Source organism: Sminthopsis crassicaudata, chromosome 6 (genome assembly GCF_048593235.1).
Source record: "Sminthopsis crassicaudata isolate SCR6 chromosome 6, ASM4859323v1, whole genome shotgun sequence".
Taxonomy (NCBI): domain Eukaryota; kingdom Metazoa; phylum Chordata; class Mammalia; order Dasyuromorphia; family Dasyuridae; genus Sminthopsis; species Sminthopsis crassicaudata.
The window spans coordinates 212,221,848-212,245,945 of NC_133622.1; the positions used below are offsets into that span (position 1 = coordinate 212,221,848).

At 36.6% G+C, this 24,098-nt stretch overlaps 1 protein-coding gene and 1 long non-coding RNA gene across 4 annotated transcripts in view; one reads left to right on the forward strand and one right to left on the reverse strand.

The window, feature by feature from the left end:
- NELL1 (neural EGFL like 1) overlaps nucleotides 1-12,733 on the forward strand; it is an 855,798-nt gene extending 843,065 nt beyond the window's left edge. For all 3 annotated transcript variants that reach the window (XM_074274304.1, XM_074274305.1, XM_074274303.1), the window contains 3 exons: nucleotides 7,551-7,727; nucleotides 10,453-10,677; nucleotides 12,251-12,733. In XM_074274304.1, the coding sequence (XP_074130405.1) occupies nucleotides 7,551-7,727; nucleotides 10,453-10,677; nucleotides 12,251-12,301 (453 nt within the window). In that variant the 3' untranslated portion in view covers nucleotides 12,302-12,733. The remainder of the gene's footprint in view (nucleotides 1-7,550; nucleotides 7,728-10,452; nucleotides 10,678-12,250) is intronic.
- The window catches only part of LOC141546465 (uncharacterized), a 132,470-nt gene that overhangs the window by 83,774 nt on the left and 24,598 nt on the right, over nucleotides 1-24,098 (reverse strand). The gene's annotated exons all lie outside the window — the stretch shown is intronic.

Sequence of the window (24,098 nt, forward strand, 5' to 3'; positions counted from 1 at the left end):
TGGAAAGCTAGATTATATGTAGACAACATCTATTTGTTCATTAAGGATAGCTTAAATGGCCTTTAGGATGTAGAAGAATGAGGATAAAATATTTATTAAACACTTAATATACAATAGGCAGTGTGAAGTCTTGAATATATAAATACAAAAGGGAAAAAGTCTGCTCTAAATGACTTTACACACCAATGGACAAAATAAAAGTAGTTGGTTCTTCTGGAAGCCATGTGAGATTTGAACGGATTAATGCACCCAATGCAAAAGGTGGAAAGTGCAAGAATTGGTATTTAGCTGGTGATGGGGTTGATATAAGATGGCAAGGGTTGAAAATACAGTGGGACTGGGATCATGTTCTGCTGTTGATTAGCTCTAAGTGATGAGGTGGATATACTCAGTCAGTGATCTAGACACTTGAGTCTAGGCAAGAGTTTCAAAGATGAAAACATTACATTCCAAGGAACTGAAGACCTTATTTATGGAAGCTGTCAGATTTACAGGACCACAGGTGCATTAATAGACTAGACTGAACTAGTGATCCTTGAGACTAACATTTTGGGAATGAAACTTAGCATTCTTGGTTTTCCTCCATGACGCCAATATCCATGATTTGGTATATTCTTATCAAAAAAAATTAAAGAGAAAACAATTTTCACTGTTTACCAGTACATGAGAAACAGCCCAATTTGTGGCTAGAACTCTGGCCTTAGGGTTAAATAGGCCATTAAGTCCTGCCTCTAACTCACTATGGCCATGTCACTTAATTTTTTACCGCCCAAGCAACTCTAAAAGTCACTAAGGTGCATACAAGTTGATGATCTGCATTAGCAGAGCGAGTTTCCACACTGGGTTATATCAATAAAATCAAAGGATAAGACTTTTTTAAAATGGGGAAGAAAAGTTTGTCAAGACATTTCTTGTCCACTCTGAGGAGTTCATAGGGAAACAGTGATTGTTGTTCTTTGCTCTTGAAGAGGATTCAAAATGACATCGCTATGTTAAGAGTCCAGTTAGGGCGGTCCAGCTGTGGCTGATCAGACCCATATGAGCTTGGAGTGCTCTGCCTCTGTCCCCATGAACATCTGGGGTGGACTCTCTAAAACTTGGTGCACCTTGTGTTCCTTCTGAGCTAATTCATTTCTGCTTTGCTCAAAGAACACAGCACTTTCTCTGATATGGACACACCGTGCTGGGTCTTATGGTGCATTGAAACTACTCAGTGCTGAAGCTGCCCACTGCCCCTTAGTGATAAGGGCTTAGTCACGGAGAGATGGGATGAACACGTCCATAGGGTTCTCAACAGACCATCGTCAATCAATGCTGAAGCTATTGACCATTTATCTCAAGTTGAAATCAATCACTCCCTAGTTGAAGTTCCAAATGAAAAAGGGATTCTGAATACCATTGAGCTACTTTTTTCATATGGTGAAGCACTGGGTACTAATTCTTTTCCAGCTGTGATTTAGAAGGGGGGGGAAGTTCATACAAAAGCTGAGTGAAATTTTCCAGATCATATGGCAAGTGGAGCTGTTGTCCCAGGAGTTCGAGGATGCCTTCATTGTCTGTCTTTATAGGGAGGCAAAGGAAACCAATGAAACAGGATTTGGGAAGACTCACATTTTCACTGAGGGCAAGAAGTCTTCTACAAACATTTTAGAATCATAAGCCTATGAGACTCCTTCTTGTCCAATGCCTTCCTTCACTGATATTGCGTCCTTGTTCTCCATTGCAAAATGTCTGGTTCCTCATTCCCATTTTAATCTCTCTTTTTATTCCCTTCTCCTCTAATTCAGTACAAATCTGTGCCTTTATTTAGTGTGCCATGTGGCAGTTGTAGGTGATAATTTGAGAAGGGTAATTAAAAATATTCTGCTTTCGTAAAGGATTCAACATAATCAAATGCAAGCAAGGAAGAACAGATAGGTCTGGAGCAGTCAATCTCTAGGTTTTTATAGTGGTTCTTTTCTCTGTTGATTAAAAATTTTCCAAATTCTTTGCTTTAAAAATTTGACCTTAAGCAAACTGGACTATGTATTTTTGTGTTGATGATTCAATAATAAAATGAACAATTTATAACCAAATCCCTCTAATTTTTGGCAGTATAGTAATTTTTTTTTCCTGGGAAGTTCATGTTCTCACTTTTTAAAATTTATAAGCAATTTGCTTATTGGGTGTCTGATTAATAGTTTAAAGCTGAACTTTCCACATGAAACTCTATAGAGACATTTATAGCAGAAGGGCATCTCCGGTACATCCTTGGTATGTGAAATAGAGTTGTTATGATTACCTAACATTCATTGGCCAGATTAGAGGTCAAGATCCATGGCAAGGCCAGAAATAAATCAGGATGAGAGAAAAGGTAAGCCATCATGAGTAAGTTCTTGCAGCTTTCAATTATTTGCTGGTATGTTAAGCCATTATAACAGTATTTTCTAGGCTTCTGCATAGTTTTCATGATTAAAAATTGTTTTCTTGACAGTTAACCTATAATTGAAAAGATGATGTGAACACAAATGTTATTTTGATGTAGAAGAAAAAGAGGAGGTTGACTTTTTACTTTCACATAATTGATGAAATGTGAAATTGCTTTATTTTAGACTAACCCCAGAGGCTAGCAATTTATTCATTTTGTATCAGGATGATGGCAAGACAGATACTGCTCTGAATAGGCCTGCACTTTTGCAGTACAGTTAGCATCCACCCTGGTAGGTCATCATTAATGAACTTTACCACTAATATTTTATGTGGCCACATGATTGCAGAAACATGGTCCTTCTCCCGAAAAGACTGAGTTATCCAGCCAAGAACACTATCTATGTACTTTCCTCCTGCAGAGATAGTTATCCTTAACTCTGATGCTTTAGTGCACCCAATGCAACTCTTAAGTGGGAAAGCTTGGTCCTTCATAACTTGAATGATTTTCCCATGTCACAGTGAATCCCCAACAGTAGTTCTACCCAAAGCTGTGAAGGCCCTCTTTTCATCCTTGGAGTCCTCATTCATGGCTAACAGACTGAGATTCATACTGGCTTCTCTGACTGCTGTGACATGGACTGTTTTATTTTTTTCAGTTATATTAGCTAAACACTAACCACAAGTAATTCTCTGAAGTTACAAATCGCAGAACAGGTTCCAATCAGCATTATCAGAGAGAATTAGCATAGTGGTGGCTTCCTTTAATAATGACATCAGGGATCCAGGCCCCTTCCTGAAATATTGCTAATTATTTTGATAGAACTTTAAGGTTCTCAAAGTACCTTACTCTTTTTATTCTCACAACCATCCTAGGAGGTAACTGCTAATATTATATATTTTTAAAACTTAAAGAAACTGAGGCAAATAAAAATTAACTTTGCCTAGGGTCACGTGTTCATAAGCTCCTGAAGCAGGATTTTAAAATACTCACTAAGTCCAAGTCCTGATTCTATATCTATTGCAATAACTTTTACATTACTTCTTGCCTAGAAATCTTCATGGTGATCTAATACAGCCTTCTCATTTCCAGAATGTGTTTTTCACTGTTTTTAGAGTCTTGGGGAGTTGCCTGAGGATGCTGATACCCTGATGAGAGGAGGGAGATGCACGATTTCAACCCAAATTTTCTTGACTCTAGAGCTAACCCTCTATCAACACCATCATACTTGTCTTTCCACCAGAGAATAGTTCAGTGGATTTGTGACCTTATATATATGTGGATATTTCCTCAAAGCCAAGTCAATAAATATTTATTAAGAGCCTACTAGACTCTGTGCTAAGTAAGGGGGATACTAAGAATAAATAACCAAATAAAGTTCACAGTCTGATACTTTCCTGGTTAACTATTCGATTTCCTCTCAAATGTTTAACAAGAAGCCCAATGTGGTAGGAGGAAGTTCTCATGTTTTTGTTTTTGTTTTTTTTTTTATTATCATCTCAAAGACAGCAACAGAAAGATGGAATTTTCATCATTTATTTTTCATCCTGTGACTAGCCCAACCCTTCTTTCCACTTCAAAATGTTCTTTAATGACATCTTGGATTTTTTTATGTTCATTCTTCCCCATGATTTTTTGAATATCGCATGTTGTAATTTGTTTACCCCCTAAGTAGCAATACATATTTTAGGTCGAAACTTGGATGTTTTTTAAAATGCTGCACAATTTTCTAAATTACTTGTATACCAGGAGATGGACAATCCATCTTGCCATGTATAGATTATCTGACCAGTCAGCCAGGCTTGTAACTATGAATCTCTGTACCCTATAGTCCAATCAGCACAAAAAGAAATAACTAGAGGACATTACCAGCAATAGGGAACTTATTTTCCATTTGGCTTTCGCACAAGCCATCTTTTATGACACCAGTTTCCTTGAATAAATATTTTCCTGAGTGATATCTTTCTTAATAGGGATTTGGTTGGTCTGTCATTTTTTCAGTTATATCCAACTGACATTTGTTTTTAAATTTTAATTAATTAAAATTAATTTTTACAAAAAAATTATGCATAGGTAATTTTTCAGCATTGACAATTGCAAAACTTTTTGTTCCAACTTTTCCCCTCCTTCTCTCCACCCCCTCTCCCAGATGGCAGGTTGACCAATAAACGTTAAATATATTAAAGTATACGTGAAGTACAATACATATATATATATATATATATATATATATATATATATATATATATATATACATGTCCAAACAGTTGTTTTGCTGTACAAAAAGAATCAGACTTTGAAATAGTGTACCATTAGCCTGTGAAGGAAATAAAAAATGTAGGCAGACAAAAATAGAGGGATTGGGAATTCTGTGTTGTAGCATCTTATACATACATATACACACATGAAATTTGCTACCTGTATTACCTTAGCTACATCTCTCCATCTCGTCCTCATCTGCAAAATGAATGGAGCAGACAGACTACGTAGTCTCTGAATTCCTCTTAGTCATAGATCAGTTTTTCAGCATGCTATACAATTTTTTTTTCCCTCAGAGATTCCATGACAATTTCCCAATAATCACTATTATTGTGCAACCATAGCATCTAAAAATTAGAACTGGACTATCACCTAGGACTGATAACAGATTTTTTACCTCACCTTCTTCATGGCTAGGCATGAAAGCAGGGAAGATGAACCTTCTTCTAGTACATGAAAACTCTCCCTAGTATAGTGTGGCCAATTAATAAGCAAATGAAACTGGAGGGACTCTTGAAAAGCAGCCTGAGTAAAACTAAAAAAAAGCCTTGGAGGTTGATCATGTCCTTTCCTGGCTCAGAGTTTGCAGGTAAGGAAAAGTAGATGGTGCAAACAATGATCATAAAACATTCCACAGAGAGTAAAAGGAAGCCCAACATAATGCTTATGGGACTGATACTATCCCTTTATAAGCTGGTTTTATGAGTGTAGAACTCCATAAGCTTTTTACTTCTAGATATAAGATGCTCTGATGGGTGCTACCAAGATTTATTTGAAGTTCTAAGTTTGTCTTGAGATCATTCAGTGTATGTTTGCTAGAATGTTGGCTACCAAGAAATCATGATTAAGGGCTATGCTAATGGAGCATCCAATAAAGTGTATAGGAGTTGAGATATACCTCGATAGAGGGAGATGAGGAAATAATCCTCCATTACATGATTATGATTTAAGTTATTGTGAAGAGGATTGTGGGATCTGTGACATGGATTCTACTGAAAATTCAACTCCTTATGATGTTTAATGAAGATTTTTTTTTCCTCTTGGGTAAATAGTTTATGGGGCTAAGAGACAATTGGCCTAAGAGTCAACTTTTTTGTCAAAGTGCCAGCTCACCAATGATCCAATTAATTCAGCTCTAGATCCAAATGTTTTACATTCCTTTCACATTTAGACACAGATCATAAAAGGACCTCATCAGGAAACCCTAATTACCCTATTCTCTAAAGTACAGTTGCACTTACAAACACAATCCATAATATGAAGAAGCCCAAGGATAACCAAGAGACAACGTTTGAAGAAGCGGGGTTCCTCTAAAGGCCAGATCCTGCAAAGTCAAATTCTTCATTTATTTTTTTCAGAGCCACCACTAACATCAATATGACATATGATCCAGAGCTCTATGAGTGAGAGGAGGACAGAGTGCAGCAGAAATGAGATAGCTAATAGCAATAAATCAACAAGCTTTCTTAAGTGGTACCGTGCTAGGCAGGAGGCACACAAAGTCCAAAAGGTTAAGAAAAAAAAAACCCTGCCCTCAAGAAGCTTACATTCCACTGGTGAAGATATCACATGCATATATAAGTATATTCAAAATAAATAAAGGTGACTTAATGGGGAGGAAACATTAGTCACTGGGAATCAGGAAAGGCTTCACGTTAGTGATAGCATTTAAACGGAGCTGTAAAGGAAAGGAGCTATTCCAGAAGAGAGAGGTAAAGGAAGGAATGAACAGTTATATATGGTTAGCCAAACTGAACCTTAAAGTGTTGGAAGGTTAATAATAATCTCAAACAAAAACAGGAAGGTTGTTTGGGGACAGATGATGGTGAAGGACTTTTCAGAGAAGTTGATATTTGATTGAGTAGGGAGTGACACGGTCAGATCTTTATTTCAGGAAAATTACTTTGGCAACTGTGTGGAAAAGAGATTGGACTGAAAAGTGATTTGTAGCAGAGAGAACAATTAAGAAACTATTATTGCAGTCCAAATAAAGGTGATGAAAGCATAGTCTAGAACTGTGACTCGGTTAGTAAAGTTCCATATAAGAGTGCTTATGAGAGCAGAAATAACAATATTTGGGAATAGGTTGGCTATGTATGGTGAGTTAAAGTGTCAAGCTGAGAATGACACTGAAATTGAGAAATAAAAAATGATTTTTTACAGTTTTTATAGCACCTTCTTGTATTGCCATAAGATAAATAAAATTCCTAACCTACCTCAATATCAATAGTTGCAGTATATACAAGTATAGTTCAATTTCCTAGAACGTATAGGTGCTGAAACACTGGAGGCTTGGTTATGTCAGCCCCAGGACCAGCATTCTATTTTGAACGTTAGCTGCTGACCAGGCTTTGTTGTGAAACACAAATGAACTTTCCATTATTATCACTGTGTGGCAGCCACTACTTTTCTTGGATATGTCATTTCATCAGGACAAGGACTTTTCTCTGCTAAGGTAGAGTAACATCTTATCAAGGTCTTAAGAGTTTTAGACAATTGCCTAAAATTGTGAGAGGCTAATGATATACCAAAATCACATATGTTTCAGAAAAAAGAATTACATCTAATTCTCTCTACTGCAATCCAATCAATGAGATTTTTAAGAAATTTTTAAAAATCCCTACAACTTAATTACAATTAAATACAAATATTATAAATATAAAAATGAAGTTTGGGGAAAACACTTTAAATTTTAAATGTTTCAGCTTTTTATAGGCAAGAGCCACCAAAAGAAGCATGGTCAGAATAAAGTGGAGATGAGGGTGAATAATATTAAGACCATTCCCTAAAGGATCTTTAAGTCACTTACAAATCTTTGCAAAAATCTTGCTTTTTGTCATCCTAGCACTAATGTTGGAAACTCCCCAAATTCTCTTTTGAATAGGATGGAAAGATATTCTGCCGACGGACTGCTTGTGATTGTCAGAATCCAAGTGTTGATCTCTTCTGCTGCCCAGAATGTGACACTAGAGTTACCAGCCAGTGTTTAGACCAAAATGGACATAAACTCTATCGAAGTGGAGACAACTGGACATACAGCTGCCAGCAGTGCCGCTGCATGGTATGGAAATTAACACTTCATGTTTCTACACAGTGAGATAGCCTTTTATAGCCAACATGTATCCCAGAGAAAGGGAAGATTTCAGTGGTTCACAAGGCTCAATGTAATTCAGAGACAGCAAAAACCACATTTTCCTTGGGATTTATTGTAAGAGGGTTTCATTTTCTGTAGTGATGTTACAATTCTGAAACTAAGGCCGGTTGGTATCAACATTGATTCTAAAGAGAGTTAGGAGTGGGAATTCATTCAGAGAAATCAAATGTCAAAAATATCACAAATGACATTCATGAACTCATCAATCAGCAAAATCAGAAGACAAGATATAATTTTGAGAACTTCATGTCTGAATTGCACAAAGAATTTTATATATATATATATATATATATATATTACATAAATACACATATATTACATAATACTCTTGGGGATCAATAAAGAATAGAAAAATACACAAAGAAGGTCTTATTATTAATTTAATGATTGGCTATTAAATGGGTCACAATTATCAACCCTTTCCTGAGCGTAGAACTTTAATTCTTACATTCTTATGATTTGATAGATGTCGGTTACTCCTTTCAATAAAATAGACTGTACAGTTAGTCTATCCCAAAGGATATGACTTTCCAGAATAACTATAGCATGCATTTAACACCATATACCCATCTGAGTGATGAGCCTCCACACATTTAACTATCTTGATTCTCAGAACACAATTTGGAAAAAACACATTCTCTTTTGCTGCCTTCTTTTACCAAAAGGCTCTATCCATTCTTTAAAGGAAGTTTATCCTGCAACGTCTACCATACTTCTAAATATTTAATGATAATGAAAATATGAGTATCATTTCCTTTCTAATAATAAGAAATGAGACTGGAAGTAGAATCAATTTATTTCTTCTGGCCTTAAGTACAGCTAATCTTTGAGAGGTCCTGGCAGAGCTTAGTTTCAACTTTGAGAAGTCAAGGTCACCTTTTCACTCTAATAATATGTAAGAGGAAATCTTTTGTAGAAACATAAAATTCTATTAGTTTTGACCTGAAATTTATTTCATTCAATTCACATAATTCATTTTGGAATATAAAAGATTCTTGAGGTAAGGAGTTATTTTCATTTTGATTGCATGCTTTTATCACATAGCACAGCATCTTGTCCATAGTAGGTGCTTACAGGATGCTTATTGGATGATACTGAATTTGGAAAATCAAATTAACAATAAATATTTTTAAGAAATGATTTTTTATAACTTATAGAACTGAGATCAGCTATGTTTCTCTTATTCTTACATCATAAAATGTCTAAGTAAATAATATAAGATAAACATCTGAAATCATTCATTTTCCTATATTGTCACATTCTCTGTGTTCCTAAGTTTCCCTGGATTTTTTTATTAATATCAATAATATTAAAACTTTATTCTGATGGGTCAAGAAAATATGTCATTTATAATTTACTGATGAAAGACTAATAATAATCCCAATCTTAGCAGTTTTCCAATTTCCACAATAAAAAGAACCAATTTCAATCTCTTCCCAACTTTATATTTTCCATTACAGAGCAAAAAAAAAAATTAAATTTCTTTTCTAAGAGAAAAAAAAAATCAATCCCATGGTTTTATGTTGTTTATCATGTTTAATGCGGTCCTTATAGTTTCATATTCAAAAAAAGTGGTTGATAATTGTTTCTACCATTATACTGAAAATGAGTTTTTATGTCTCTAGTCATGATGACATAGTTAAAATGAGATTGTATTTATGAAAGTTCTCTGAAACATGTAAAGCACCATGCACAAATGGAATTTTTATGTTGTCTTAGGAAAGGGTTCTGTCATAGAGGAGGGTTTTTTTTTTAATTGAAACCTTTTTTTATCACTTTCATTTCCAAATACATTAAGGTTTAAAATCTTTAAAACTTAAAACGACTAAGATTTTTGGAAGGTCCTGTTTGAAGGAGAAAGGAGGAATAGGAAGAGGAAGAGGAGGCAAGAACAAAAGCAGGAGAAGCAGGAGAAGGAAAAGGAAGCAGAAGCAGAACAAAAAGGAAGCACTTTAGTAAAATACTACAAATGTCAAAAAATCTGATATTTTCTACAATATCTTGCACTGGTTTTTCCTCTCTCTAAAAGAAGGGAGGACATTATTTCTTATATTTCCCCCCCAGGACCAAACTTAGTCATTTTAATTATGCAATACTTATTCATTGTTGTTTTTTCATTGTATTTAACGAGTCTGTTTTCATGCTTCTACCCGTTCAGCACTGTTATCAATTATGATGAATCTTCCCATGCTTCCTTCTTTCCATCTTCTGAAATGTCATGCATTTGATTTGCTGTTATTAAAAATGCTACTATAAATATCTGGTGAGACCTTATTGTCTTTGATTTTCTCAGGTAAGGTTTTTCAGTTAAGGGGTAAACTGAATTAGCCAAAGGAAATGTGAAATACACAAAATTAGAGAAGCTACTCCAAAAGTTCATGGGGACTTTGTGTCCGACCTGTGGCAGAGTGTCATGAGCTCATAGGGGTCCGATCAGCCACAGTCAGACACTTTTGTAACTCGATTCTAACATAGTGATATCATTTTGACCATCTACGAAAATGAAGGACAATAAAATAGTTTTGTCTTCTATGAAAATGGTCAAAACAGCAGCATTCCTCTTCTCTCCTCAGGTTTTAATGAGAAAACTAAGGTCCACTCACGATGGGACATTGTATTTCTCCCTGTCTAGGAAGGAGAAGTGGACTGTTGGCCACTCACTTGCCCCAGCCTGAGCTGCGAGTACACGGCAGTCTCCGAAGGGGAATGTTGCCCCCGCTGCGTCAGTGACCCCTGCCTGGCAGATAACATTGCCTACGACATCAGAAAAACCTGTCTAGACAGCTATGGCGTGACCAGACTTAGCGGTGCCATTTGGACAATGGCTGGATCCCCCTGCACAACCTGCAAATGCAAGGTAACTTAACTGGTCTTTGTGGAAATAAGTTTTCGTGTCCCAGGCAATTTTCTGTGTATCACATTTGTGCTGATCCATATCCAGAAGTTCCTCTGTGTTTCCATGAGATATGATACAGGTTGTATAATAAATGAAATTATGAATAGAATGGTATTTGGTCCTGCTTGAAGTAGCGCATTATAACAGCCTATTATCAGTCCACTTATGCTGATGTGTGCTTTTTTGACCTGCATTGGGAAAAAATAGTTTCCTTTGATCATGGCAAGTTTTGAAAGCACTTTCAAGAAATTGTCAATGTTATATAAAATGCTGTATGAAGTGGGTACTTTTTTCACCTTCATTTCACAGTGACTAATGGAGGAGATCTGCAGTTATTGCTCACAGGCTCTAATTCACTGTGATTACTTTTCATACTTCTTTTGCTGGTATTCCCTTGAGGTATCCCCACTTTTTTTTGAATGTTGACATTATTTCTCCATCCTCTGACATAATCCTATATAGTTTCTTTTCACATATTGGGAAATAAACTACCTCATTTTTGTGAGCTGGTTTCTGAGTTTCTGATTGTCATTTTGAAAATTAAGCAAGTGGCCATGTGAGCTAAGAATTAGTATTTCAGTTACATAATCTTGCAGCATAGAGCTTGTTTTAGTTCTCCAGGATTCAATCAACATGCTGCCTACTTGGTTATGGAATATTTTAGTTCTAATTCAAGTCTTGTGGAAATATCTCAACGGCATCCTTCTGCACATCTTTTACATCTAAAAAGAATAGAATGAGGGACATGTGTCCAAACCTCAGGTACTGATGGCATATGTTCAGCTTCTGTACTTGGCGTATCCTTGAAGAAGCACCTTTAACCTCAGGGAGCCAGAGTTCACTGGATTCAGATAAGAGCACCAAATCCTGTCTGAAACAACTAGTGATTACTTCTGAAGGCATAAATTAAGCATAGTGAAGGAGATGGTATAAGGCATAACTGGTTTTAAATAAAGCTATTTGAAAATGATTACTGTCTTTTCCAAATTAGGAAATCTATATATATTACAATGATACTGAAAATGTTCTCAAAAAAGTTACTGGGAACTGTCTAAAGGCTATATCTCAAGGCTCTTCCAGTTTTAAATCCTATGTTTGGAGTGAAATCTGTGACACTGGAATAAAGTACTATATTTTAGGGTCAGCACTCGTATTAATAACGTCTAAAAATAAATTTGAAAGTTTCCTTTTTAAAAAAATCATATAATTCCCTCATTATTTCTCATGAAACATATTCCTGGCAATAGGTTACTCCTTTAGTTGGTTTCAAAATTGCCAATTGTCATTTTGGAACTATGTGTGCCTTTGTATGTAAATACACACAATACATTGTGTATATATATTTACAGAAACACAATGCATATTATGTTATGTAATACATGTTATGTATAAATAGACTATGTACTAAATATATTGTGTATATATATATATTTTGCATACAATATGTTTTTATATCATATATATAGTTATAATACAGACAGAGAATATTGCAAGAGACTAATCTGTATTCAATGATTGCTTTCTCATATTACAGAATGGAAGTGTCTGCTGTTCTGTGGATTTAGAATGTCTTCACAATAACTGAAGTATTTAGCATGGACTTACCTGGGTGAGGAAAACAACAGACACAGTGATCACTCAAAATAATGAAGTTGGTGTTTTATATCACAGACAATTACCAAAGGCTCCATCAGATGAAGATATTGGGGAGCTGCCTTTTGGGACCTACCACTATGCTCATTCTTGCTAATCTAGTCTAGATGACTTGCAGTCCAACACATATAAGTCTATGATTGTTTAAAAAAAAAGTCTCCCGTGTTGTAAATCACCTCTCTTCCCTCTCAGATCATTTGAAAACACACTGAAATGATTTCATGGTAAACTTGGCTGTGTTTTTTGGTTTATACTTTGTGTATTGACATGAGAGAAATTTGCATTCCCACCCCCACCCCAATCCCCTTCCTTTTTAATTTCTGGAGCTAGAGTCTAGATTCTACCAATAAAGCTTCCTGTGTGATTTTTGTCCCATACAATGCATCTTCAGTTCTGATGATCCTGTCACATATATTAATATACATATGTGTGTTTGTCAGAGATATTGGGCTTCTGAAACACTCCAAAACCCATTTAACAAATAGAGGCTCTAGGCAATCAGGATGGGATTGGATGATGAAGGTGAAGGTGGCAGGCCTGGCAGGGAAAAAAGCCAGAAACATTGTAAAGTGATGAAAAGTACCTTCCCTGATCAAGGTCAGCTACATTTCAATATTCCAAGTGATCTATAGTCTCCAAAACATGAATGTTCATTCTAGTAACACAACTTACAAATCAATTCCTTCGATCCTATGTAAAGAATGTTTTAGCTATGGAAACTGAAGAAATATGGAAAAATCCCAACCCATCTCAGAACCAAAAAAAAAAAAAACAAAAAAAACAAAACAAAAGACAAATGAAGGTACCAAGGCAAGGTTATACAACAATGGAACTTTTTTTTCTTTCCCTGAGACTACAATTTGATTACTATTGGGAACTCTGGATACAAAAATTCTCTTTACTCATTTAGATAAACAACACTCAGTAACATATTTTTTAAAAATAGGGATTTTTTAAAACATTATTTATATTATGGCCCCCTTTGGCATTATGGGAAAGCTTAAGGACCACTTTACAGAAATATTTAAAATAATTTAAAAAGGAAACCAAATATATTGGGAAATCTATCCACAAACTCAAACAAATTCATAGGTTTATGAAATCTAGAATACAAACTTCCGTCTGAGAAGGTTGCTCAAAGGAACTGAAAGATCAGATGACTTTCCCATGGGCATTTTGGTCACAATCAGTATGTATAGAAACAGCTTTGATTCCAGGTCTTCCTAACTCCAATGCTAACTTCCTATGTGTATGCCATAATGCCTTTCTTGAAACCATATCTCATTGATAAATAATAAAGAACTTTTACATCTATTATTATCTTATTCAGTCTTCACAATGATCCTATTCGATAAGATGGGCACATTATTCTCCTTTTAAAGATGAGGGAGCTGAAATATAGGAGGGAGAGATAAATTGAACCACCATCAAACGTAATTGATAAACAAAGATGAAAATGGAATCCATGTGACTTGTTTTCTAGTCTATAGTCCCTGCTTTTTGTTATATTGCTTCTCAATGAAGCAATCAGAAGACTCAAGAATAGCCCCACTAGTAATATTTTGTGCTTTAGTCAAGATTTCCATCTGATTTGTAGCACTGGTCATTATTGAATTTATTCTACAGATTCAAAAAAGGGGCAGATTATTTTGTTTTTAAGTCAATAAGTCTTATGTTAGAATTTCAAGCAAGTAGCATCTCAGAAGTCAGCCTTATTTGATGTTTTCATTCCCATTAAGTGTAAGTAATTATGAACCAATCAGGTTGATTTTAATAACATTCTCTGAACATTAAGAGATACCTCATTTATTAATGCAGTCATGTACAAAATGCTACCTGGAAACCTAAATCTGGACTGAAGAGGTAATTAAAATTTGTACAGCTCCATTGCAGAAATTTCCTGGGGTTGCTCCATGGAGATGTGATTTCTCAAGTTCTTAAGACTTCATAGCAATGAAACAACTCCATCCTGGGCAGGATATCAAATGAAAAGTGTCAGTGCCATATTTATTATCTACTGCTAGGCTCTGGCATAATAAACATATATCTCCCTTCTACTCCTATTTTAAGTGAAATAGACTGAGGCAGATAGAGTGTTCCTAAAAAATAATCTAATTGATATACTTTAATGATTGATAGCTAATCCATGCTTTAAGATTTAAAAAGGACTTTATATATATTTTCTCATTCGACCCTCAAAACAACCTGTGAGATCTTATTTTCCAGATTAGGGAACTGAGGTTTGGAAATGTTCACTGATTCAGCCAAGGCCATACAATTATTAAATATCTTCGCCAGTATTTAAATTCAGATCTCCATGACTCTTCAAGCTCCATTTTTTATCTACCACTCCACTTAATTGATATAATTTGGGATAGCTGAAAGAAGTAAGATTTTTCATTGAAAAAGAGGAAATTTATGAGGTTGCTATGTGTCTGTGTATGGTGCCCAACCTTGAGTTGTCTACTTTTCATCCTGGATGTTCACATCACTTCCCAAGGATTTGAAAAATCCTAGTTTTATTAGATACCACTTAAGCATTTTTTTTAATTGACACTATCATCACTTACAAGTGTTCTTTTACAAACATCAATGGTTTATAAGGGAAGTCATAAAGCATTCAAATTTAAGCTTGGATTCAAGTCTTGAGGCTAATATATATTACCTTTGGACTTTGGGGGTCTCAGTTTCTCTATGAGATGTTTTCTGATTCAAGTGATGATTCTGTGATCCTCAGTTTAGATAGGAAGCTATCAGAACAATAATGCCCTCTACTGTTGTACATTTATCATTCGTCTCTAAACTAATCTTACAGTTGCTGGAGCTGGTCACCTATCTATCTAATTATATCAATCAAGACTTGAACTCCCAAGAAGACTTTGCTTAAGGAAGATTCCAAAGCACTCAATCTACCCTTACTTCGATCCCATGCTGCCACTCAATGAAAATATAACTTTAATAATGTAACAAAACTTAATAAACACCCAGATCCTGAAAATAAGGTGGCAATATTCCATGACAAAATGTAACTGCAATAAAACAACTACATTTAAAGTTTAGTTAGACCCCACCAAATAAGAAGATCAATCTGGATATTTTGCTAGTCTTCAGTTTAGGGGTATTATTCTTTGATAAAAGCAACAATTCATAAATACAAGATTTTCACCAAAGGAATTTAAATAAGCATTTTATGATTTTCATAGGAAGAGGTTTTCACTTGATTCACAGCAGGAACATACTAATTGCTGAAAGGCTAATGCTTATCTGTAGGTATCTAAATGTTACAAGATTGCTAATTACTTCACAGTAAAAGGTAGATTGATGCAAAGAATGAAGATCAGTAAAAGATCAACTGGAGATCATCTAATACAATATTCTTATTTTACAAATGAGACCCAGAGCTGGAAAGACCTGCCTAAGAACACACAGGAATTGAATAGGAAAGCTGGAATTAGAATCCACATCTTCTGATTTTAGATCCTACAACATTTTTGTTGTATCACATAATGGTGACCCAGGCAAGTTCTATGAATCTAATTTTATTTTTTATATTAATTTTATAATTATAATTTTTTGACAGTACATATGCAATGGGTAATTTTTTACATTATCCCTTGTACTCATTTCTTTTCCGAATTTTCCCCTTCCCCCCTGAATCTAATTTTAGAGTTAGCTCATCTTACTCCTACTAAAAGAATGCTACTAAAAGAAATTCCTCATACTATGTAAATATGAGAAAAAGAATAATGTTTGATAAAATACATCCCCATTAAAAGCCCTTTATTGTAACAATATAAATTATTATAACAATAATTTAAAGAATCTCAGAGCATCAAGGAATAATGTTACTCAGCCTTCTATTTTGTAGGCAAAAGCTTTTCAAAACAAATCCTTATTTGGACTTTTTAACACTGAAGTAAAACTTCTAGTAATTAGAGATCATCTTACATTGGGCACATTATATTCTTATTCTAGGGTTTTTTTCAGTAATCCATTTCTTTTTCTTTTAAAGCATTAGAGAGACCTATAATTTCATTAGTATAAAGAGCTCCCAGTAAGAATCCCCAATATCAAGCTGGACCTTCTCTTTGAGTTACACACAGTCTTAGGTACTAAAACACTGAGAACCCAAGAGATGAATACTTATGCTAAAAGTCACATAGTCAATTTATGATAAAAGTGGGATTAAGACCCAGTCTACTTGAATCTGTTTTGCTTTGTTTACTCTCATTTTTACCAGCATATAAATGCTCACAACAATATGCCTAACATGGTACAAAATGAAGTCTGGGAGACGAAATAGAAAAACATTGTCCCTTGTTGAAGTTGGAAAATAAAATACAAACCTGAAAACGAGAGAATGATGGCATGTTAAACCTGGAAGTAATCCTGGAAGTCCACCTACTTCAACCCGATGTTAAATAAAGTAGGGATGAGGAATGACCAGCATTAAGACCCACAAATGATGAGCTGAAAGCTGGGTACAACAACTTCCCATTGCTTGAGTTCTATAAATTGATAATTTTGCATAGTCTGCAAATTATGTTATATTCAAATGGCCTTTGGCAGAAAAAGGCTTCCCACTCCTGAAACAAACAATGCAAAATATTGAATTGACTCATTAATTATCAGAAAGCTAGCAAACCGAAGAGTCAGTTCTTTTGATTACTGATCGACCTAGTTCTAGTGGTTTTTTTCCCCCCAAAGCTAGTTCATATAGAGAGTAAAGGTAGATTGTGTGACCCATCTGATCTGCAAGATAATGGAATATGAAGTGAGTCTTTGAAACTCTATCTCTAGTAACCTCAGAGCTTGGTCTGAATTCTCAGGCCAGAAGTATAGATCTTAACTTCTCTAAAACTTCATAGATGAATGGAGAGGTGTCCTGTGGCCAACGTGATGATGGACCCATTTCTCTGGACCCAACTGTGCTTTTGCAGCTAAATAGGCCCTTCTAGAGAAAATGCTTTCCTGGGCATATCCAGCAAAAATTCATGGCTGGCTCTATGCTGTGATGGTTCAATCAATCAAGCATTCAATAAGCAATTATTAGTCATCTATCAGAGTCCAGGCTGTGCTAGATGCTAGGGATGCAATGAGAATTGTGAAATATTCCCTTCCCTCAAAAAGCTTACCTTCTGTATACATATACATACAAAATAAATGAAACATTTTTTGTGGCCAAAAGCTTTATAGAGATGATATTTGAGCTCTGACAACAGGAAGGATTTTAAGATGCAGGCTTGAGACAGGGAGGCATTCAAGGGCTAAGGGACAACCAGTGCCAAAGCATAGAAATGAGAATTGGAGTATCTTTTCTTATGTGAGAAACAACAAGGTTAATTTGGCTGGAGAACAGAGTACATTCATTCATCCCTACATTTATTTATGAGACCGAAATTTCACAAATGTTTCTTAAGTTCAGAAGAAAATTAATAAAAAAAAAATCCTACAAAGTAGGGAGACTTCAAATAGATGGCGAACTGGAGGAATGGCCAACATCTAAAGTAAAATTAAGATTTGTTTTTTAACTTAATTGTCAAGTAAATTTCAGCCTGTTGGAGGTGGATCCCCACAGCGGTATGCATCAGAACTGATGTGTCTCTTCTAAGGAGAATTTCTTGACATAAAGTGTTTTAACTTAATTAGCAGTCACTTTCCAACCTCATTATCATTTCTTAAAATAAGAATAACTTACTGCAGGAAGCACAGTCACATTTCAAGAGCAGAGCAGGAGAATGCCAAGCAGCATAAATTTCAACTGTGATGAGTCAGGAGTTGGAAACCTCACCCAGCATTCATTGTTGATGAGGATAGTTAGACAGTGGCAATTATATACTTTTGTGATATTTAACTTGTTATTGGGATGAAAAATTATTGAGAGTGGGCTGGTGTTAGAAGGAGGAGCATTTCTTTTGAAGGTTAAACCTAGTAAACCTAGTAAATATTCTATAAATATGTGTTAAATTGAGCAGATATGAATTAATTGAAATTAATCATAATTTTTATTACAAAAACAGTGTGTATAAATAGCTTTATCATTTCTGACAAACACAAACCCAGTGAGGTAAGTGCTACTGAGCTTCTTGTCCCCAGTTGGGCAGATTGGGCAATTGAGAGACAAAGAAGCTATGTAACTTTCCCTGGGTGACAAAGCCAATAAATATCTGAAGTACAATTTGAACTTAAGTCTTAACAATAAGTTCACTTCTCCATCTACTATCAGGACAGCAATCTTCAAAAGGAGGATATCCTAATCTTACAGCGGCTAATGGAAAACAAAACAAAAACAAAAAACTTGAAAGAATTCAGAAAAAGAAACAGAATATCTCTCTCTCTCTCTCCCCTTCTCTCTCCTGTTCTCTCCCCCCTCCTACTCTACCCCTCTTTTTCTCTCTCCCTGTCTGTCTCACTATTTTTGACCCTCAGGATTCTAGAGGGATCTTGAGGGATTTTAATACCCTAACCACATTTGACTACTTAATATAAAGTTCTTTTTTCTTCAGAGCTATAGCAAGAATAAATGTACTACTACTACTTCCTTCAGTACCTCCAATACCTCTGGCATATGTCTCTCTCTATACCAGCTCCATCTCTGGGGGCATAGGTTTAAGGTTTAACTACCTTCCTACATAGCACTGGTCCCATCAAATTTGGGTCTAGAGGTAATACTGGCCTGCAAGTGATAGTAGACTGATAAAACGCCCCTGTCATAGAATGATAGTCCCAAATTATATTTGTGGGGAGGGGGAGAAAAGGGGAAAAAGGGGGAAAGAAGAAAGGGAGGAAGGAGAAAGGAGGGAAGAAGGGAGGAAGAAAGGGAAGAAGAAGAAGGGGGGGAAGAAAGAGGAAGAAATAAAGGGGGAAGAAAGGGGGAAAGACAGAAAAGGTGGGAAGAAAGGGGGAAAGACAGAAAAGGGGAAGAAAGAAGGGGAAAAAGAAAAGGAGGAAGAAAAGGGGGAAGAAAGGGGGAAAGACAGAAAAAGGGAAGAAAGAAGGGGAAAAAGAAAAGGAGGAAGAAAAGGAGGGAGAAAAGGGGGAAGAAAGAAAGGAGGGAAAAGAGGGAGGAAGAAAGGGAGGAAGAAAGAAAGGGAGGAAGAAGAAAGGGAGGAAGAAGAAAAGGAGGAAGAAGAAAAAGAGGAAGAAGAAAAGGAGGAAGAAGAAAAGGGGGAAGAAAGAAAGGGGAAAAGAAAGAGGGAGAAAGAAAGGGAGAAAGGGAAGAAAGTGGAGAAAAGAAAGGGGAGCGAAGAAAGAGGGGGGAAGAAAGAGGGAAAGAAAGAGGCGGTATAAAGGGCTAGGATGCAAGGAGTCAGTCCCAATCCTTGCTCCTTAGGGCTACCCTAGCTTCAAAGTCAACTCCTAGATGTCTGTGGCTCATCCTGCCATTGTTGGAAACTCCACTCCCATGTGTCAAACTGGAAAGAAAGGTTCATCTCTTAAGGGCCACATGCCTTCAGAAGAGGAAGAGGGAGCTGTAAAGTCATTCTCCCTTATCAGACATTGGGGCCTTCGGCAGTACCAACTGTCTCTTACCAAGCCACAAGCAGCTGCGGAATATTTCCATATGCTTCACAGTATCTCTAAGATCCTTCCTCTAGAGATCATCTTAGTCCTGGTCTCTCTTTAGCTTCTCCATATAAAGATCCCATCATCACACCATGGTGCTTTTAAACTCAGTCTGACTTGGGATCACCTTTTCACTTTGTGACAAAAGCTATATATTAATATGCTGTTATTTGGACGATTAAAATAATCTTTTAGAAATAAAACAGAAATGGGGGATTCCTACTATGAAAATGATTTTTTAATTTACATCTTGCCCAATTGATTGCCATCTTGAAAAGACTTAAAATATATAGACTCTCCTAGATTATGTTTTATCAGTTTTGAGGCAGAATGCTTTATTGTCCATCTCTAATAGAGAATATAAATTATGAAAAGTTTACTGACCACTGGTTTTGTTGAAATTCAGCATTTGCAGCTAGGATAAATGTGAAACTATTCTAGCTTCTGAGATGCAGCGCTGATCATCATTGAAAACAAAACCCCAATTTTTGGGGTGGTTAACTTGTGATCCTGTGACTTGTGTGGGGAATCCCAGTGTGAAACTTCCTTCCTCCCATGGAGAATACATGGAGCTAGAAATCTTTAAGAGTTGTCTCCAAAGGCACACCTGCTATTCAGGGAGACAAGGAGTTGAATTCAGGACTTTGGAGACTAAAAGTTGAGGACTGAAGCCGACTTGGTGAACATATAAAGTCTGACACTCACTAACTGTAGGAGCAGAGGAGCAGCAAGCTGCTAAAGGTAGAAGGAACTAGAGCTCAGCTCAGAAAAATGAAGGAAGTGAAAGCTTCCACGCCAATCAGCATTGGGTTCTGGTCCATGAGATGCTACATCCCTTCCAGCTTGCAAAAGATAAGGAAACCATCTCCATGGACCGGATTTGGGCATTTCAAGGAGTTCACACCTGCTGTTTGGAGCAATCTATTCTCAATCTCCTTGATTTTGGGCCCAGTCTCTCTGGGCTCTTCTCACATCTAGACACTATCTCTGCTCAGGTCTTAGCCTTCATCTCCACTGTAGCTTGCTCTGCACATGTCCCAACCTGTAAATGATAGCTGCTGCAAGCTATTCCTGCACTCCACTGAATAGAGCTGACTTCTCAGTTTCTCTTCATCATTTCAGTTTAATTAGGCAAATCCCTTTCAAATCCACTGGATAGAATACAAAAACACTTAGAATATTATCTTGAGTAACCTGTGGCCTCTCTAGTGTTTCGATCCTTCTTTATCTCATAATCATCTTTGGGACAGAGCTATATAAATAAAAAATTGGATGACTTAGTTTGTAAAGTTTTAATGGAAAACCTTTCTCAAATACAGATTGGACTAGATGGCCTCTAAAGTCCTTTCCAACACAGAGACTAATCAAATGTGTAATGATAGCAGTTATAATAACAACTAGCATTTACATAGCACTTTAAGGTTAGCTTTACAAATATTACCTTGTTTTATCTTCACAAAAGCCTTATGAAGTACATGCTATTATTATCCCAATTTTACAGATAAGGAAACAAAAGCAGGGAAAGCTCTTATGTGAAGACATCCAGTAAGCATTTTGTACTTAGCTCTGATTATAGGCTCAATCACTATCCATTAGGCAACCAAACTGCTTATTAAATTCACTCTGCTCAGTTCCTAGAAGTTACTATTTATTTGCCTATATGTTGAATATTTAGAGGTCCTTCAATGACAATGTGGTTGACTAAGAAATTGTCTTTTTAGATTCTTTGCATAGATAACAATAAATTGGCATAAACCATATTTTCTCCCCTTAGGGGGGGTTAGAATTGAAGAAAACAGAAAACCATTGACAAATGTCTACAATTTGCGGATACAATAAGGAATTAAAGGAATAAGAATGTAGCTGGAGAACGACAGGCCAAAGAAACCTCAGTGAAAAGATTTTGTAACTTACTGGTGGTATTGAAAATAAATCGTTATAAGGCCCGAGAATGTATAAATGACTAATCCCAGTGAATACATAGTTTTTTCTTCTCCCTCCATACTACTTCACTCGAGCTCATCAGCTCCTGGGAATTTAATTAGCATCATGAATTTTGAATCTATTTATCCTGCCTCAGCCTCTCTTCTGACCTCCAAATTTCACATCTCTACCTGCCTTTCTGATATTTTGATCTGAATGTCTAGCAGATTTAAAAGTGAGCGTATCCAAAATAGAACTCATTATGTATCCCCCTAAACACTCCCCCTCCTCCCAGCTTCCCAATCATTGTACAGGTCAGATCAGACTCCCCAGTTCGAAAGGCTCTAAACCTAGACGTCTTCCTCAGCTCCCTCCCTCTCTCATCATCCACATCCAATCTGTGGCCCAGGCTTTTCACTTTCACTTTTGAGACATCTCTCCAATGCACCCCCCTTTCTCTCTTCTGACACCATCTTCCCAGTGCAGACCCTCATCACCTCATTCCCAGAATGCTGCCAGAGCCTGCAGTGCACCTGCAGGTTCTCTCCCATCCATTCCATCCTCCAGCCTCAAAGTGATGCTCCTAAAATGCAGGTCCAATCATGGCCCCCTCCCCATCTACTCAATAAAACCCAATGGCTCCATAAGGCCTTCAGAATCAAATACAAAATTCTTTGTTTATTGTTCAATGTCATTCATAAGGTAGCACCATAACCCCCTTCCTAACTTGCCATCCTTACAACCCTACTTCTCATCAGGCACTTCTCCATCCAGGGACCTAGGTCTCCTGGCTGTTCCATAAACAAGACACTCCATTTCTCAGCTCCTGGATTTTCTCTGGTGGTCCCCCATTCCTAGAAGGCTCCTCCTTCCTCATCTCTGCCTTCTGGCTTCCCCAACTTCCTTTAAATCCCAAATAAAATCCTGTCTTCTGCAAGAAGCCTTTCCATCTTTCCCTCTCATTTCCTTTTCTTCTATTTGCTTGTGAGCTTCTTGAGACAGGGACTATCGCCTCTTCTTGTATCCCCGGCACATAGCACTGTGCCTGCACCCAGTTTTCTGACTGACCAATAGGATCTAAATTCTATCTTCTAAGTTTGCAATTTGGTACACAAAGTTTTGTAACACGGCTACATTTGCAAGCAAATTCCTTGAGGACCAGGATAGCTTACTTTTTTTTTAATTAAACAATCCTAGTACTTAGCATTGTATTTGTATCTCCAGAGGCAGGTGAGTCATACTGTGGACAAAGCACTGGACACACTGACACCTGCTGTGAGATTCCTTAAGTAACTTAACCAACCTCTGTCTCTATCAATTGTTCTCAATTGTTCTCCATCTGTTAAAAAAGAGGTCGTAAAGATAGAATGAGTTAATATTTACAAAGAGCTAGGTGTTATACTAATAAATAACCTATCATCTATATCAATGTTTCCATTTATCTCTTTCTATCATGGATTCTCTCCCCTCTCCCTTTTCTTCTTTTCTCTACTCTTTCCCAGTCCCTCTGCTCCTCCTTCCCTCTTCCTATCCCTCTCCTCCTCTCTTCCCACTCTCCCTTTCCTCCTCTTTCCCTCTCCGTCTTCCCCTTTCCCCTCTCTTTCTCTCTCCCTTTTCCCCTCTCTTTCTCTCTTTTCTCCTCTCCCTCTTTCCCCCTTTCCCTCTCCCTCCTCCTCTTTCCCTCTCTCTCCCCCCTCCTTTTCTTTCCTTCCCCTTCTCTCTCTCCTAGTTAAGTAAAAAACAAGATGGGTAGCACCTAATGAACAACAAATGTTAACGGGGTTAAATGGAAGAATATGTAACTTCTGAGCACAAAGCATGAGCATTGATTGTTCTGTTAAATGTCAGTGGGCCAGAATATAGTAGACAGCTTGATGTGTAAAAAGGTATATTCAAATCTTACTAGGGTGAGTAATTAGAACTTTGCCTCCAGTGCTGAATTTAAAGGATAAACGAATTTAGAGGGTATTGGCAACATTTGCCATTCCCTGGAAACTGAGAAACAACAGCCTTTATACCTAGTTAGTAAAAATAATTAGTTAAGCCAGGAAGCTATAAACCATTCTGCAAGTATCTCCTTTCCTCCATTCCTCATCTACCTGCTCTTCAGCATCAATTATACCCTGTAGCCTTGGGGTTTCTTTCTTCCATCAAAGTTTTGGGTTCACATTTTCCAACTGAGGGAATAACACAGTTTGGCAATTTGCCCTGGGCCCGTTTTCTGCTACTTCCTGGGGACA